This window comes from Phyllostomus hastatus, unplaced genomic scaffold, assembly GCF_019186645.2.
Source record: "Phyllostomus hastatus isolate PE091 unplaced genomic scaffold, TTU_PhHast_1.1 phas_contig_40, whole genome shotgun sequence".
In the NCBI taxonomy this organism is placed as follows: Eukaryota; Metazoa; Chordata; class Mammalia; order Chiroptera; family Phyllostomidae; genus Phyllostomus; species Phyllostomus hastatus.
The window spans coordinates 14353125-14372206 of NW_025333872.1; the positions used below are offsets into that span (position 1 = coordinate 14353125).

Consider the following 19082-nt stretch of genomic DNA (forward strand, 5'->3'; position numbering starts at 1 on the left):
ATTATCTGTTGCATGTTGGGATTTTTTTGGGGTGTGGTAGAATTGGACAGATGGGTTGAAAGTCTTCCTTCAGGCATAATACACAGAGGATTGAGCAGATGGGTTCCAATAATCAAACTTCAGGCCCAACAAAGCAAGGAGAGAAAGAATATAGCATTGTCTAGTAATAAATAAAAATATAGTTGGGGATGGACAAATTTAAAAAGAAGATTTGAAATGTGTAAATCGGAACTGGACAGTGGTGCAGTGGCACTTCCCTGAAAAGGTACAGATTTTCAGGCAACATTTTTGTTATATTAATAAGGAACTTCAAAAATAAAAAAGGACCAGTCATAGCAATGGAAGATGTCAACTTGAAATAAGGTTTTTAATAACAAAACTAGATTCAGTTTTATTTAATATTTCTATCAGTTAACTGGGTGAGGATTTTATAGAATATTAAACAAATGAATGAGCAAATGCTATTAATCTGGGAGGAAAAGGTCAGAATCCCAAAGAATTTCTCCATCATGAAAGGACTGATGAAAGAATAAAATAAAGAGATAAGTAAAAATTATTGTATTTAGATCACTTAAAACACAAGGGAAAACCAAGTAATTCCTATATGAATGTACAATGTAGAAATATCTATGGGTAGCACATATGAAAAATGTAGAAATCAGAGCTCACAATATAGTTGGAAGGACCAGCTGCATGACATGGCTAGACAAAGAAGCTGGTTTAATCTTTGACTATATGGAAAGAAGAATTGTATCCATATGGTAGCCAAAAGCTGACTGGGCTGAAGAGCATCCATTTCCAAACTCTGTCCTTATTTCCTCTGCTCAGTGCCCCAAGATGCTGCTGACCTGCAAGCTCTACATCACTGAGTTCTCCTTTATTCAGAGATCCAGTTAGTTTTAGACAAAATGGTAGCACAAGCAGGAAACAAGAGAAGAAAGAGAGAGGTCAGGGTATTTATTCCCACCTTCCCAGCAACAAGTGAGTCCCAGGCACACTAAAGATTGTGCTTGTATCTGGCAACCATCTCCACTTTTCCCCCTTCATCTGGGATTCCAGTAATGACTTCCTTTCCTCACCCCTTTGTGGCAAATGGTGGTAAGAAAGCTCTGTTGTTACTAGCCCTATGGTATGCCCAGGCTATTTGGGTTTTTGCAAATGTTTCTTTATCAAAATCTATTCAAACTGTCTAAACCAGTATGACCTCTATTTTCTGCAGGCGCCCTGATAGATGAACTAACAATCTATTAAACACCTATTATATACCAAGCACTTAGTAGGAGCTGTTATGTTTAGTGGTTTCAACATCCCTTCAGGGTAGGTTCTATAGTTGTTTTGTACTTTACAGATGGAGGAATGGAGGTGTCCAAAAATTGATTTGCTTTAGGTCGAACAGCAAATAGATGACCATGTTGGATGTGAGCCCTAACTGCTATACTTCTTTCATTCTGTTCAGAGTAAGTCAGGTCTTATTCTCATATTCCTATTCAGGGAGAACAGTCCTTCCCCCCAGCTTTGCTGTTTCAGAGGAATCAAATAGAACAAGTGTGTTTAGTGACAAAGTTAGGAAATGTGAGGAGATCTCATAATTCTGAGAAATGTGGAGGCAATGCAATCTTATATAATCTTTCTGAAAAACACATTAACAATATATATCAGGGACCTTAAAACATGTACTTCTCCTTAGCCCCATTAATTCCACTTATACAAGTCTGTCCTAAGGAAATAATCAGAGATATGAATAATGATTTAAGTGTTGAAATGTTTATTACAGAGTAAATTACAAGGACAAAAAAATGAAATAACTTTCATATTTAATAATAGAAAAATGGTTAACTGAATTATTATATAGGTACATATAAGTACATGTTTACATAGATATAGAATATTAAAGCTATTAAAATTGTACTTTAGAGGAAACTCTTGTACACTGCTGATGGGAATGTAAACTGATGCAGCCACTCTGGAAAACAGTATGAGGATTCCTCAGGAAATTAAGAATAAAGCTACCAAATGACCCAGCAATCCTTCTTCTAGGTATCTGTTTGAAAATTTTGAAAACATTTATTTATAAAGATATATACACCCCTTTGTTCACTGCAGCATTATTTACAATAGTCAAGACATAGAAACAACCTAAGTGTCCTTCACTGGATGGCTGGATGAAGAAGATTTGGTACGTATGTACATTTAAATATCACTCAGCCATAAAAAATATAAAATATTGCCATTTGTAACAACATGGATGAATCTTGAACATATTATGCTAAATGAAATAAGTCAGAGAGAAAAAGACATGAACTATATAATTTCACTTATGTGTGGGATTTAAAACAAAAAGCAATAAGTGAGGCCCTGGCTGGTGTAGCTCAGTGGATTGAGCTCGGGCTGCGAACCAAAGTATTTGCAGGTTTGATTCCCAGTCAGGGCACATGCCTGGGTTGCAGGCCACGGCCCCCAGCAACCACACATTGACGTTTCTCTCTCTCTTTCTCCCTCCCTTCCCTCTCTAAAAATAAATAAATAAAATCTAAAAAAAAAGACCAATAAGTGAACAAACAAAACAAACAAACAAAAACCAAACTCATAGATACAAATAACAGAATGGTAGTTACCAGCAGGGAAGGGAGGTAGGGGGAGGATGAAGAAGAAAAAGGGTCAATGACAAGGTGACAGAAGCATATTTGACTTCAGGTAGTGAGCTCACAGTAGAGGATACAGTTGCATTATAGAGTTGTGTCATAAAGCTGTACACCTGAAATTTAAATAATGTTATTAACCAATGCTACTCCAATAAGTTTAATAAAAATGTATGTCTTAGAGAGTAAGTTGGGGTAATTTCACAATATTAACATAGGTCCAAAATATCAAACTGTATGCCCTACATGTTAAAGGGTATGGGTATGTATATTCACGCATGTGTAGGAAAAAAAATTAAAACAAGACTAAAAGTGCTTATTGTGATTATCTTTACATTTGGGAATATGAGTAATTACATGACTTCTTCTACATAATGTTCTATTGTTTTGTGTGTGTGTGTTTTCCAGTTTTGTGCAATAGATTGAAAATATAAAAAGTATTTTAAAAACTGTAACCATATATTAATAATAACAATTAAAGTAACTACTATATAACCACAGTTAAAATAATAGAAACTGTATAACCTGAAAAAGAGAAGACTCGAGAAAACATGAATGAAGGACTATCAAAGGGAAGGTAATTTCACACTTACCCTGTATGGATCAAATAAGAACCTGATCCAATAGAAATTAGAGGAAGGGAGAATTTGGCTTAATAGGAAGAAAATAATTCTAATGGAAATTTTAAAAAGTGGAAATAAGATGTCTCCAAAGATTTTGATTTTGTGTGTGTGTGTCACTGCAACTATTCAGGAAGAGGCTTGACCACAATTTTTCAGGAATCTCTTACAATGATTAGGCTTTGGACAGGCATTTAGGTCTACAATTCTCTTCCACCAGAAAATTTTAAATGTGGATATTATAAAACAACATATCTAAATACTTCCTCACCATCAGAGATTTATTTCTCTGGGATAAGGTATTACTGTTTCTGAGAATTCTCTTTTAATGTTTTTGGGGTTTTTTAAATTTTATTTTAATTATTGTTCAAGTACAATTTTCTATCTTTAACTCCCATCCTGGCCCACCCACCCAGTCCTCCCCACCTCCCTCCCATTTCCACCCACCCTTAGTTTTTGTCCATGTGTCCTTTATACTTGTTCCTGTAAACCCTTCCCCTTTTCCCCTGAAATTCCCTCCCCTCTACCCTCTGAACACTGTCAGCCTGTTCTCTATTTCAGTGTCTTTGGTTATATTTTCCTTGTTTCTTTGTTTTTTTGATTAGGTTCCTGTTAAAGGTGAGATCATATGGTATTTGTTTTTCACCACTTGGCTTATTTCGCTTAGCATAATGCTTTCCAGCTCCATCATGCAAAGGGTAGGAGCTCCTTCTTTCTTTCTGCTGCATAGAATTCCATTGTGTAAATGTACCATAGTTTTTTGATCCATTCATTTACTGATGGCACCTAGGTTGCTTCCAACACTTGGCTATTGTAAATTGTGCTGCTATGAACATTGGGGTGCATAGGTTCTTTTGGATTGGTGTTTCAGGGTTCTTAGGATATATATAGTTCCAGCACTGGAACTGCTGGGTCAAAAGGCAGATCCATTTTTAGTTTTCTGGGGAAATTCCATATTGTTTTCCATAGTGGTTGTACCAGTCCACAATCCCACCAACAATGCACTAGGGTCCCCTTTTCTCCACAACCTCTCCAACACTTGTTATTTGTTGCTTTGTTTATGATGGACATTCTGACTGGTGTAAAGTGGTACCTCATTGTGGTTTTAATTTGCATCTCTTTGATAGCTAGCGATATTGAGCATCTTTTCATGTATCTCTGGATCCTCTGTATGTCCACCTTGGAGAAGTGTCTGTTCAGGTCCCTTACCCATTTTTTAATTGGGTTGCTTGTCTTCTTAGAGTGGAGTCATGTAAGTTCTTTGTATATTTTGGAGATTAAACCCTTGTCTGTGGTATCATTGACAAATATGTTTTCCAATACAGTTGGTTCTCTTTTTATTTTAATACTGTTTTCTTTAGCCATGCAGAAGTTTTTTATTTTGATGAGATCCCGTTTGTTTATTTTTTCCTTTATGTTCCTTGCTCTAGGGGACATATCAGTAAAAATGTTGCTGTGTGAAATATCTGAGATTTTCCTGCCTATGTTCTCCTCTAGGGCTTTAATGGTGTTGTGGTTTATATTTTAATCTTTTATCCACCTTGAATTTATTTTTGTATATGGTGTAAGATGGTGCTCGAGTTTCATTTTTTTGCACATAGCTGTCCAGTTCTCCCAACACCATTTGTTGAAGAGGCTATTGTTACTCCATTTTATATCGTTGCCCCCTTTGTCGAATATTAATTGCCCATAGAGACTTGGGTTTATTTCTGGGCTCTGTACAGTTCCATTGGTCCATATGCCTGTTTTTATGCCAATACCAGGCTGTTTTGATTACAGTGGCCTTGTAATAGAGTTTGATATCAGGTATTGTGATCCATCCTACTTTACTCTTCTTTCTCAAAATTGCTGCAGCTATTCGAGGTTGTTTATGGCTCCATATAAATTTTTGAAGTGTTTGTTCTACGTCTGTGAAATATGCCATTGGTACTTTAATAGGTATTGCACTGAATGTGTAAATTGCTTTGGGTAGTATGGACATTTCGATGATGTTAATTCTTCTGATACATGAACACAGTGTGTGTTTCCATTTGTTTGTGTCTGCCTTGATTTCTTTCTTCAGTGTTGTGTAGTTTTGTGCATACAGGTCTTTTACCTCCTTGGTTAGGTTTATTCCTAGGTATTTTATTTTTCTTTTTGCTATATTGAATGGAATTTTTTTCTTGATTTCTGCTTCTGCTGTTTCATTGTTCGTATACAAAAATGCCTTTGATTTCTCGATGTTGACTTTGTATCCTGCTGTTTCGCCAAATTCATTTATTAAGTCTAGCAGTTTTTTGGTGGAGTCTATAGGATTTTCTATGTACACTATCATGTCATCTGCAATCAATGACAGTTTTGTTTCCTCCTTTCCAATTTGGATACCTTTCATTTCCTTTTCTTGTCTGATCACTGTGGCTAAAACTTCCAGTACTATATTGAATAGAAGTGGTGAAAGTGGACACCCTTGTCTTGTTCCTGATCTTAGTGGAAAAGATTTTAGTTTTTGCCCATTGAATAGGATGTTGGCTGTAGGTCTCTCATATATGGCCTTTATTATGTTGAGAAATGCTCCCTCTATTCCCACTTTGCTGAGTGTTTTTATCATAAATGGGTGCTGTAGCTTATCAAATGCTTTTTCCACATCTATTGATATGATCATGTGGTTTTTGTCTTTGCTTTTTTTTATGTGATGTATTACATTTACTGATTTGTGAATATTGTACCATCCTTGCACCCCTGGGATGAATCCCACTTGGTCATGGTGTATGATCTTTTTAATGTATTGTTGGATGTGGTTTGCCAGTATTTTGTTGAGGATTTTAGCATCTATATTCATCAGCAAAGTTGGCCAGAAGTTTTCTTTCTTTGTTGTGTCTTTATTTGGTTTTGGGATTAGGATGATGCTGGCTTCATAAAAAGAGTTTGGGAGTCTTCCATCATTTTGGATTTTTTGAAGTAGTCTGTGAAGGATAGGAGTTAATTCTTCCTTAAATGCTTTGTAGAATTCTCCTGTGAAACCACCTGGTCCAGGGCTTCTGTGTCTTGAAAGTTTTTTGATTACTGCTTCAATTTCATTTGTTGTTATTGGTTTGTTTAGGTCTTCTGCTTCTTCTTCATTGAGTTTTGGAAGATTGTGTTTTTCTAGAAATTTGTCCATTTCACCTACATTTTCAAATTTCTTCACATACAGTTCTTCATAATAATTTCTTACAATCCTTTGTATTTCTGTGTTATCAGTTGTAATCTCTCCTTTTCATTTCTGATTGTGTTTATTTGGGTCTTCTCTCTTTTTTTCTTGATGAGCATGCTTAAAGGCTTGTCAATTTTGTTTATCTTTTGAAAGAACCAGCTCCTGGATTCATTGATTCTTAGAATTGTACTTTTAGTCTCTCTGTCATTTAATTCTGCTCTGATCTTGGTTATTTCCTTCCTTCTACTTGCTCTGGGATGTCTTTGTTGTTCCTCAAGTTCTTGTGGACATAGGATTAGGTTGTTTGTTTGAAATGTTTCTATCTTTTTTAGGTAGGCCTGTATCACTATGAACTTCCCTCTCAGGACTGCCATAAATTTTGCGTTGTTGTGAGTTCATTTTCATTTGTTTCCAGAAACTATTTAATTTCTTCCCTAATTTCATTCTTGACCCATTCATTGTTTAATAGCATGCTATTTAATCTCCATGATTTTGAGTGTTGTGGGTTTTTTTCCTTGGGGTTGGTTTCTAGTTTCAGTCCCTTGTGATCCGAGAAAATGCTTGGTATGATTTCAACTTTGTTGAAATTGTTGAGGCTTGTTTTGTGTCCTATCATGTGGTCTATCTTTGAAAATGTTCTATGTACATTTGAAAAGAATGTGTATTTAGCTTCTTTGGCATGGAGGGCTCTCTATATATCAGTTAAGTCCATTTCATCTAGGGCATTGTTCAATGCCACAATATCTTTGTTGATATTTTGTTTGGAGGATCTGTCCATTTTTGACAGTGGGGTGTTAAAATCCCCCACTATAATTGTGTTGCTGTCCATATCTTTCTTGAAGTCCTCTAAGATTTTCTTTATGTATTTGGGTGCTCCTATGTTGGGTGCATATATATTAACAATGTTTATGTCTTCTTGGTGGATTCTTCTCTTGAGTATTATGAAGTGACCTTCTCGGTCTCTCTTTTTGGCCCTTTTTTTGGAAGTCTATTTTGTCTGATATGAGTATTGCTACCCTGGCTTTCTTTTCCTGTCTGTTTGCTTGGAAAATTTGTTTCCAGCCCTTCACTTTCAGTCTGTGTAGGTCTTTAATCCTGAGGTGGGTCTCTTGTAGGCAACATATGTATGGGTCATGCTTTCTTATCCAATCAGCTATTCTATGTCTTTTGATTGGGGCATTTAATCCATTTATGTTTAAGGTTATTATTGATAGGTACTTATTCATTGCCATTTACGTACCTGTGTTTCTCTCTCTCTCTCTCTCTCTCTCTCTCTCTCTCTCTCTCTCTCTTTTCCTTCCTTTCCTTAAAGCAGTCCCTTTAGCATCTCTTGCAGAGCTGGTTTGGTGGAGGTGTATTCTTTTAGACTTCTTTTGTCTGAGAAGCTTCTTATTTGGCCTTCTATCTTGATTGAGAGCCTTGCTGGATAAAGTAGCTTTGGTTGCAGACCTCTGGTTCTCATAACTTGGAATATTTCTTGCCATTCTCTTCTGGCTTGGAGCATTTCCCTTAAGAAGTCAGCTGCTAGCCTTATTGGGGCTCCCTTGTATGTTACTTCCTGTTTCTCCCTTGCTGCCTTTAAGATTCTGTCTTTGTCTTGAAATTTTGCCATTTTAATTATGATGTATCTTGAAGTGGGCCTCTTTGGGACTCTCTTGATTGGGACTTTTTGTGCTTCCCTAATTCATCAAATTAGGGAAGTTTCCCATCACTACTTTTTCATACAGGATTTCTATCCCTTGCTCTTCTTCTTCTCCTTCTGGTATCCCTATTATATAGATATTATTATGTTTTATATTGTCTTGCATTTCTCTTAACCCCTCTTCGTTCTTCCTGAGCCTCTTTTCCTTTTCTTGCTCTTTCTGGGTGTTTTTTTCTACTTTGTCCTCCAATTCACTGATCCAATCTTCTGCTTCATCAATCCTGTTTTTTATTCCTTCTACTGTGTTCTTCAGTTCAGAAATTGTATTCTTCATTTCCTCTTTGCCCTTGTTGATAGTTTCTATTTCCTTTCTCATGTTGATATAATTTGCAGTGAGTTCATTGTAGCTTCCCTGTAGTTTCTCGCAGCTCATTGTGAGCTCATTGAGCTTCCTAATAATCATTGCTTTGAACTCAATATCTGATAGTTGAGTTGCCTCTATTTCATTTAGCATTCTTTCTGAGGCTTCCTCCTTTCCCTTCATTTGGGGATTGTTTCTTTGTCTTCCCATTGTTCATGAGACTCTTGTTAGTCTCTGCTTCTTAAGTTGATGTGTTCTGGCTCCCTGGGTTTATGGTGTGAACTTCTGTGGTAGAGTACCTGTGAGATTCAGTGGTGCAGTCTCCTTTGGGTCTCCTGGTGTTCACACTTCCACCTACTCTTTTTTGTGATCAGTTGGAGGGGTAAGGCAAAATGGTTTAAGACAGCAAGAGCGTATTCTATGATACTTACTATAGCAGCCAGTAGAGAAGATATAGGAGATCCTTTGGCTATGCATAGTGTTAACTGTGATCTTCCACCCAGCTACCCACTATTTAGAAAGGATGGAAAGTAGATAAGACTCTTGTTGTTAGGGAGGAAAGAATTGTGAGTTGGATCTAGAAAGAAGTGAGGTCATGGGAGGTCAGATTTTGAGGTTGGGTGAGAGTAAAGGATAGGAAATAGGTGTAGTGTGTGAGAGAATAGAGTTAACCACTACAGTAATAGAGTTCAGGAAACTAAGAAGTGAGCTAAAATCCAGGAGGAGTGTTGTTAAGTATTTGCAATTATATGAAACAGCTATTATTTACAATAATATTAGAGCAACAATCATATGACAGAATCTATGTGATCTAAATAACCAGAATAGGGAGTATAGGACCTTGAGTAGTGTGCTAAAGGAACACAAGTGACGTGAGGGACAGTAAATTAGCAATACAGTATGAATGAGATAACAGGGGAAACCTGTCAAATGATACAATATAACCAGCCAAGGAACTAAGACTGTACAGAAAGAAGAGGAGTACAAAAATACTATTAAAATAAAAGATGTAGGAATAATGAAAAAAAAACACAAATATTCAATAACTTGCAGGTTCTCTGTAATAGCAAAGTGAATTTTGTCCCACAGTCTCAACTGTTGGGTTGCCTTCTCTTTGGGTCCAACTCTGGTTTTTTCACAGTTCCAGGTTTTGCTTTTTTTTCTTTTTGTCTCACTTGTGGGTATTCAAAAAAAAAAAAGGTAAAAGAGGATTGGAAGAAGAGATAAAATTGGAAAGAAAGGAAGAAGGAAAGAGAGAAAGAAGGTATTGAAAGATAAAACAATAATAACAATTAAAAAAATAAAAGATTTCTAAAAAAAAAAAACAACACCTCTTGTTGATTTCAAACTGGCCAAACCACAAACCGGTTTTTCTGGTCTTGCTGGCTGAGGGGCAATTGGTATGGCTTTTCTCCCTTCCTGTTCTGCACTCAGCCAGTCTTGCCCCTACTCTCCCCAGAGTTAGTCTGACATCTCTCCCCAGAGCCTTGGATGTCGGACCCAGGTCTTCCTGAGAGTGCTCTTTCCCCTGGGGTTTCTGCTGTGGACTGGGGTGCAGCACACGCTAGGTCAGGCTGTGTCCCTGCCATGGACTCGGGTGTGCACCCTTCCTAATGGTATGGAGGTGTGCAGGGCCTTCAGCACAAACTTCCCCGCCACCTCAGGATCACTGCCCTGCTCGTTGGGGAGGAGGACGAGTGAGGCTGATGCTGGAGTATTCCCCAAACAGTTCCTCTTCTTGGGAAATTGCTCCCACTCAAGCCTGCAGCTCTGTACAGCCCAATTCTCTAGCCAGACTATCTGAGGCAGTGCTCATCACTGCGCGACTCTCAGGTCTCCCAAACCAGTGTCCCCAGACTCTGCGGGTGATCCCCTCTCTGCCGCTTCAAGCAACCAGGTCTCTCCCAGTGCCATTTAAACCTTGTTTGGCGGGGGAGGGAGCAGTTGACCCAGCTCTCTCCCAAGGACCCTGTGGCAGACCCGGTGGGCACTGGGCCTGAGGCTGCAACCGCCCTGGTTCCTGAGCTGGTCCCTGGGACCTTACTGTCCTGAAGTACCCTTCTTACCCTATCTGGCTTTTCAGTGTCCACTACAATTTTTGGTCTCTTACACTCATATGCTAGGGTACTGTTTGCTGTTTGCTCTGTTCCTCCATAGATTAGCTAGTTTTTTTCCCCCGTGAGTAGGAGGAAGTGGAATCTGCTCTCTGCTACTCCGTTGCCATCTTCCTCTCCCTCTTCTAATGTTTTGAAGAGCAAAGCAGAATGCTTGCCAAGTTCAAAAGTAGTTCCTTGGGAGGCAGAGCATATGTCTTTTCATCCTTGTACCCTTATTGCCTACAACAGTTTCAAGTACACAGTATACTTGTGGCAACTCATGTTTCTTGTTTTGTGTTTGTCTAAGAAAGCCAATGTACCAGTCTTGTCAATTCCCTACTCCAGATCCACTCCATCCTGCCTGTCCCTCAGTCTCAGCAACATGCCTCACTTCCCAGCTACAGGAGCCTCCCAGCACCCACTGATTCTCTGAGTTCTCCACTAGCTACATAGGGAGCTAAAAAATAACAAAAACAGAGGAGTTCATTGGTTTGGGGGTGGAACACATGAATTTTTGCCTTATCCCCAGCTTTTCCCCTGTCGTCCCAAGCTGTGGTGGTTCTATATAAACTTCTCTCAAGGCATGTCACACAGCCAAGCCAACAGTCATGTTTCCTGTAGAAGCTGTGGCCACCTAGTGTTTGTCTTCCCTCTCTTCTCCTTCACCCTTTTCCCTTCACTCCCACTCCACTGCTATTATTTTCTCCAGTAAGGTATTAGCACATAGGCTTTGTTTCGGGTCCATTTTACCAAGGATATGCACTAGGATAGCAACTGAAATTTTATTGTGAGTTAGTTTAGCAAAGAATAACAGATCCATCCTATGAGATCTTCTGAAAGAGTGGGCTACAGATAAATCCTCACACAAAGAACTGAAAGGACAACTGATCTGTTGTCTGGAGCAGGCAAAACAAGCCCTGGAATGAACAGCAGCATAAGGACTCTGGGACCAGAAACATGGCCTGATGTCAACAGGTGGACATGAGAGCATGACCAACAAAAGTCACCTCTGTCTGTTTTGAAACCTTGCTGAATAAGAGCTGTTCTCACTCCTTGCCTAAGCCCTACCCAAACTCCGTTAAGCAACCTGATGGATGACACCATCATTTCCCAAGGCCTTTCTCACAAAGCTTAATTCCCATGATGCTCTCAAGCTTTGTGCCCTTTACTCACCGACTTTCAGCTCCCCGCCTGCAATGACTATGCAGGCCACACTCAGAACGTTGCTTCTGTCCACAGGGAATTCTAAAGTCCCCATCACATAGAGGCCTTTGAGGGATGGAAGATCTGTATCCACAAGGATAGTCCTGTCTGCAGAAGGAAAAGAAATTGCTCAGACATATAATCCAACTGTCTCCCCTCCATGATTTGCTGGGCAGTTCTCTAGGAAATCTGGGCACTGCCTGCCTTACTACCTACTCCAGGACAGGTGCAGAATCTGGAGGAACAAATAGTTTGCTGGAAACTGTGCCTTAATAAAGAGGCAGAGGGAGGAAAAAAGGCATGATTAATACATTCTGCCACTGCTTAACAAACCAAGTGTTATGGCCAAAAGGCATTGCCCATGTCCCAGGCAGCCTGCTATAGTACAAATGTACAGATGAGGTCCCTACACTTTGTCCCTGTCCCATAACTTTGGCTCTAGTTTCAGAGAGGTAGAGAAAACCACAGATATGATCTTGACCTCTTAAGTCAGGCCATTTGGATGAGAATCCCTGCTCTGCTATTTACTAGCTGTGTGGACCAACAATGTCACCTCTCTTGGTCATAGTTATCTAATCGATAAAATGGGGATAATAATAAACTCACCTGCTTTATTCATAGGGTTTTTGTGAGAGTTAAATGAGTTAATAGGTCTGAACTACTTATACAGTACTAGTTAGCTGTTCTCAATGCCCCAATTCCCACCATGGAAAGCAACATGTCTGGTACGTGCTCAATAAATGCTGAATATTTTCATTATTTATACTGTTGTTCACTAGTTTGGCATGCTTGTAGAGCTCATAGGACAATTTAAAATCATTATTCTTCATTTTCTCTTTCTTAAAAAGTTTACGTATAACTTCAGAATAAAGAATCATAGATTTTTGCTAAAGTAAAAATAATGAATGAATAAAAATTTTCACTTAAAACAGTAAATATTTTACATATGACAAAGTATTGTGTTACTTTCTGAGGCTTAGCAGTAATTCAACACAAATTAAATATATCAAATAAGTATTTCTACTTAAATTTCAAGTACCATAATCAGTGACACATGTAAATATTTTTAAGGAATTTTGCTAAGATAATCTCATGTTTTATTTAAGTAAATAATGCACCCTGCTGTGCTGAATAATTTACCCCCCAAATGAGCCTCTGAAGAGTTGTGTTTTCTAGTTTCTGCCTACTTCCCTAGCTATAAGACAGCCATACCTTCCTGTGGTTGAGACTATACTGTTGTAAACAATCATTTTCCTTTTCCTCCTGGATACAGAGTCAGGCCATCTTTTTCAGCTTCCTTTGCAGTTAGATGAAGACATGTGACTGAATCATAGCCAGTAAAATGTAGGCAGAATTGAGGTGTGACATCTCTAGGCTTGGTCCATAAATTCTCTTGTATATGCTCTACCTTTTCCCTTGCCCCTCAATTGAACAGAACAGTGGTTCTCCAGGTATGGTCATGATCCAACAGCATCAGCACCACCCACTCATCTATCAAAATCAAACTAAGTTTTAGCTCTGCTAGCAAGCCATCCCGAGTCTCACTATTGGATGCACCAGTTCCCCTGTGAATATCTCTCTCTCTGTCACTCTCCAGTTATAGCCCTGTGCATTCTTATGATAGAGCATTAAGACACATTATTGTAATTGAATACATATTATTTTACATAAGGAGGCAGTTACCACTGAGCTAATCTCAGTGTAATTATGTCTTTCTCTCCCACTGTCACTTCCTTAAGTTAAGAGACTGTCTATTTTTTTTAAATCCCTAGTGTTTATTGTTACATCAAAGATAAAGATGTTAAACAAATGTTGCCCAGATCTGTTGAGTTTAGCTCCCTATACACCTTAAATTTAATAGTTTATTAGTGACTGATAAGAAATGAATAATTAAGCTAAACAGATGAAAATACACACACACATATACATATATATTTCAATTTCATCTATAGTACTTTACGAATGTGCAAAAGAGAGTGAAATATCCAGAGAATTTCTAGGCTTAAGTAACATTTTATGGGTTCATGACTTTACTATGATTGTAAAAGCAAGACAAATTATTTCAAGCAAGCAAGCACCTCTGACTTCTATACAAATGGCCTTTATGTCTTCCAACCTATGGCCTGTTCTACCAGTTTTTGGTTGTTGAGCTTGATTGTACAAAACAATTAAATTGTTTCAATAAATGCTTCTCTCATCACCATAGTACTCATAGGCACATAAAAGCATGATATTTGCCCTCTTTTGAATATTTTTTTCAGTTAAATTATGACAATTACATGTAATTTAAAATTTCTCTTTAATTTTTGTAACATACTCTATTAGAAGAACATTTACTTTTAATTGCCCTACCCACTCCAAATATACCAACAAATCACAGACAGCTTAACTATTATAATCTCTATGAGAACAGAGACTGTAGCTGTCATTCTCACTTTCCCTTGCTCAGCACCTAGCACAATACCTATCATAAAGCGTTCAAAAACAATACCAAAGAATGCAAGCACATGAGCCAGACCCACCACATGTAAAATCTAACAGCTATCAGAGGAAAAGAATAAAATGAAGACAAAGGTAGAAACATTGCTCTTCTTTCAGTACCACCTTCCCTTTGAAATTTCCTGCATCTGTCTCTTCACCTTCTCTTCTTTGCTCCTTTCTTTCTCTAACATGTGCCATATCTTGTTGGTTAGTGGGAATTTAAAGAAGAATCAGACATGTTTCCCACCATCCGATGAAGGCAAACAAATAAATACAATGCAATATAGTTGAAATGATAACATATTTTTCCATTATGTGGAGGTTGACCCCTATCTTCATTCTCTTATCTACTTCAAAATGGCAAGTTTATCAATGTCCCTCTTAGACCAAAATTCTGCTAAGATAAAACAAACATATGCCCTAAAAATATCTCTACAAAGAAATTCTCATTTTATCACTATAGTTGAAATTATAGCTATCATTGCAAGTAGCAAAATAATGCATCTTAATGTACTCTTCAAAGGGATCAGCTGCAGGTTCATATGACCATCCCCCTGCTAGAATGACAGGTTTTAGAGGATCACTCCCTATTCCAGTTGTTGAAAGTTAGAATCAAGGTGCCACATCCTCTAGAACAGGGGTGTCAAACTCATTTTCAACGGGCCACATCAACCTTGCAGTTGCCTTTAAAGGGCCACATGTAATTTCAACTCCTTAACAATTAAGTAGTTACATTTATACAGTCCTAAAATTATTTCAGCCCTTTGAAGGCAACCGTGATGCTGATGTGGCCCCAGTGAAAATGAGTTTGATGCCCCTGCTCTAGAAGTAGCATTCTTTCTATGAAATTACTCAAGACATTTCATAAAAATCACCCAGAAAGTTACTTATACAACCCACTTAAAAGTATGAGTGATAGAACACCTCTGATCTCACTGTGGCCCACTGCTTTCCAACTTGTCTTGACTTGGCTGAGGCTACTACATTCTGCTCTGTCAGTGACCAATCTATCCTACTTAAGAGAATGAGTGCTGGCATATGGAGGGAACCATCTGGAATTTCTGTTGCTCGATGGGAGGCTGATGGAGGAACAGATCTGGAAAGAAACTCCAAAAAGAATTAATGAGTACCAGATGTAATTAAAGACTGCTTCCCCCCACCAAAGGACCTCAGGACCAGCCATGGAGCGGTGCCTCTTGGTTCCAAATTGCACCCTCTTTCTACTTGTTCATCCATCAAGCATTAAACATCCCACCATCTTTATTCTAGTATCATTTGCCAAGAACTGTTGTATTTTGTTTACAGAAAGGATTTTATTTTAGCAATTAGAAACATAAAGCTTTAGAAATAATACCTTGAAACTTAACACTAAGGAGAAATCACCTAAATGTCCCCATTGTCAAATGTGACAACAAAAATAATGAGAGGCTTTAGTCTTCCATAAATGCATTATCTACCCTTAAGACCAGAAAGCCTGAGCCAAATCTAAAGGCAGATATCTCTGACTGAGGGCTAGGGCTTCCTTTATATCAGGAATAAACTGACTCCCATACTTACAAAGCATTCCATATAATCTCAATAGTAGATTTAAATTCAATTTTCCCTCAGCAAAGCTGGGGATCAAGGTCACTATTGTACAACATTCCAAGGGCCTGACACTTGTCTAAATCCTGTAGAAATGAGATCAAGGGCAAAGGGCACAGATCTTGGGAATAATGATGGGGTCAATGAACAGGCGTAATTCAGGGCATGCAGACTCACTGCTTGGATCATATTCACTCTATCAGGCCCCATAACTTAGGTGGTGAAGACAGTTTCCACTACAACCCTGCTATTGTCAGAACACAGCCTGCACCAACTTTGGACACAGCCCAGACATCTGAGGGACAGTGATGGCATGCAAGGGCAGAACAGGACATACAAGGACATACAAGGACTATTTGTAGGCTTGTTATTTCCCATTATGTACCTTTCATAATAAACGGGTTTGTTACTGCATTCAGTCTTGGCCCTAATACGTTCCATTAACATGCAAACCAAAGGAAAAGTAAGTTCTCATGCCATCGGAATCACTAATGACACTATCTCCCTTTTTGAAAAGAATACTTTTAGCTCTAAAGTGACTACTTTAAATATATATTTACAATAATTGTGGGTGGCTTTTTTTCCCTTTGTAGTACTGTTTAACTTTTGGTGACTCTAACAATTTATTCAAAAAGCCTCTCACATTTATGAGAACAACTAGCATATCCAAAACAAATACTCCTAAAAGAGAATGGAATTTCTTACACATAAATCATTCACAGGTATGAAGGATTAACATGATTGAAAATTGGTGTCAAGTAGGCTAATTTACAGAGGTGATGGTATTTGCTTATCAAGAATTCATTCTCTAGTGGAAAAAGCCTGCCTTTTTCATTGAATCCACATAGGTGGTTTCTTTATTCTACTTTGCCTATCATTTTTTTAAACTGGTCTTACAAATGGGCAAAAGAGGGCAGTTTTCAAAGTGTCTAGAGGCCTATGATTCAAGACTGAAAGCTGGCATCCTTAAACTTTGAAGAAAAAACATCTGCCTCTGTGTGTGTGTGTGTGTGCGTGAGAGAGAGAGAGAGAGAGAGAGAGAGAGAGAGAGAGAGAGAGAGAGAGAGAGAGAGAGAGATGATGAGGGGGATGGAGGAAGGGAAGCAGGGAAAAAAAGCTCTAATCATTCTCGCTTCATGGGAAAGGACCAATTTAAATTTTGGATAATAAATTTTCATCTCACTTTCCACATATACTCTGTCTGTGCCTTTTCTAATCACATAGTGACACATACAATTCACATAATAGAAACATTTTAAATTATGATATTTTAATTGATCAATAAAATGTTTAACATACAGTGTTTAACTCTTCCTCTAGTCTCTACCATCTGTTCTTCAAAAATATTTGAATCTATTTATTTATTTTTTCCATTACCATGTAGTCATCTTAAACCCCCCACCCCCCAGCAATCACCACACTGTTGTCCATGTCCATGAATACTTTTTCTTTTTTTCTCAATCCCTCCACCTCTTAATCGCCCCACCACCAGCCATCATCTGTTCTCCATCCATGAATCTGTCTCTGTTTTGCTTGTTAGTTTAGTTTGTTGATTAGATTCCAGTGAAATCATATAATATTTTTCTTTCTCTGGCTGGCTTATTTCACTGAGCATAATGTTCTCCAGGTCCATCTATACTGTTGGAAAGGGTAAAATTTTCTTTTATGGCCAGGTAGAATTCCAATGGGTAAACATTCCATAGTTGTTTTATCCACTCATCTATTGATGGACATTTGGGCTGTTTCCATATCTTGGTGATTGTAAATAAACCTGCAGTGAACACAGGGATGCTTTTGTTCTTTTGAGTTAGTGTTTTCAGTCCCTTCAAACATATTCCCAGAAGTGGGACTGCTGGATCAAAAGGCAACTCCATTTTTAATTTTCTGTGGTATCTCCATACTGCTTTCCATAGTAGCTGCACCAGTCTCCATTCCTACCAACAGTGCAAAATGATTGCCTTTTCTCTACATCCTCACCAGCACTTGTTGTTTGTTGACTTATTGATGATAGTCATTATGACAGGTATGAGATAGTATTTCATTGTGGTTTTAATTTGCATTTCTCTGATGATTAGTGATGTTGAGCATCTTTTCATACATCTGTTGGCCATTTATATGGCCTCTGGAGAAGTGTCTATTCAGGTCCTTTGCCCATTTTTAATTGGGTTGTTTGAGGGTTTTTTGATGTTAAGTTTTGTAAGCAATTTACAAATTTTGGAAATTAGTCCCTTATCAGCTATATCAGTAGATATGTTCTCCCATTCTGTTGGTTGTCTTTTTATTTTGTTGATGATTTCCTTTGCCGTATAAAAACTTTTTAGTTTGATATAGTCCCATTTGTTTATTTGTTTGTTTGTTTGTTTCTCTTGCCTGAGGAGATATATCTGATGAAATATTTCTATGAGTAATATCCAAAATTTTGCTGCCTATGTTTTCTTCTATGATTTTTATAGTTTTGGGTCTAATGTTTAAGTTTTTAATCCATTTTGAATTTATTCTTGTGTGTGGTATAAGATGGTGGTCTAGTTTCATTTTTCTGCACATATCTGTCCAATTTTCCCAACACCATTTATAGAATGAACTATCTTTAGCCCATTCTATGTGCTTGCTTCCTCTGATGAATAATAGAGTATAAAGGTTTGGGTTTATTTATAGGTTCTCTATTTTGGTCCATTGATCTATGTGTCTGTTTTTATGCCAGTAGCAGGCTGTTTTCATTACTGTGGCCTTGTAGTATAGTTTGAATTTGTAGTGTGACTTCTCCAACTTTGTTCTTCTTTCTCAGGATCTCTGTTGCTATGCGGGGCCTTTTGTGGTTCCATATAAATTTTTAAAATATTTATTCTAGTTCTGTGAAATACACCATTGGAATCTTGAGAGGAATTGCATTAAATCTATAGATTTCTTTTGGTAGTATGGACATTTTAATGATGTTAATTCTTCCTACCCACAAACTTCTTTGTATCTTCTTCAATTTCACTTCTTTGTATCTTCTTCAATTTCTTTCTTCAGTATCATATAATTTTCCAAGTACAAGTCTTTTACATCCTTGGTTAGGTTTATTCCTAGGTATTTTATTCTTTTTGAAACAATTGTGAATGGGATTGCTTTCTTAATTCCTCTTTCAGTTAGTTAGTTAGTTAGTTAGTTATTGGAATATAAAAATTTAACTGATTCGTGGATATTAATTTTGTATCCTGCTACTTTGCTGAATTTACTTATGAATACTAGTAGTTAATTGGTGGAATTTTTGAGGTTCTCAATGTACAGTATCATGTCATCTG

At 37.7% G+C, this 19082-nt stretch overlaps 1 protein-coding gene across 7 annotated transcripts in view; it reads right to left on the bottom strand.

Moving 5' to 3' along the window:
* The window catches only part of PKHD1 (PKHD1 ciliary IPT domain containing fibrocystin/polyductin), a 450367-nt gene that overhangs the window by 158281 nt on the left and 273004 nt on the right, over window positions 1-19082 (bottom strand). For all 7 annotated transcript variants that reach the window (XM_045843325.1, XM_045843324.1, XM_045843319.1 and 4 more), the window contains one exon: window positions 11704-11841. In XM_045843325.1, coding sequence (XP_045699281.1) covers window positions 11704-11841 — 138 coding nt within the window. The remainder of the gene's footprint in view (window positions 1-11703; window positions 11842-19082) is intronic.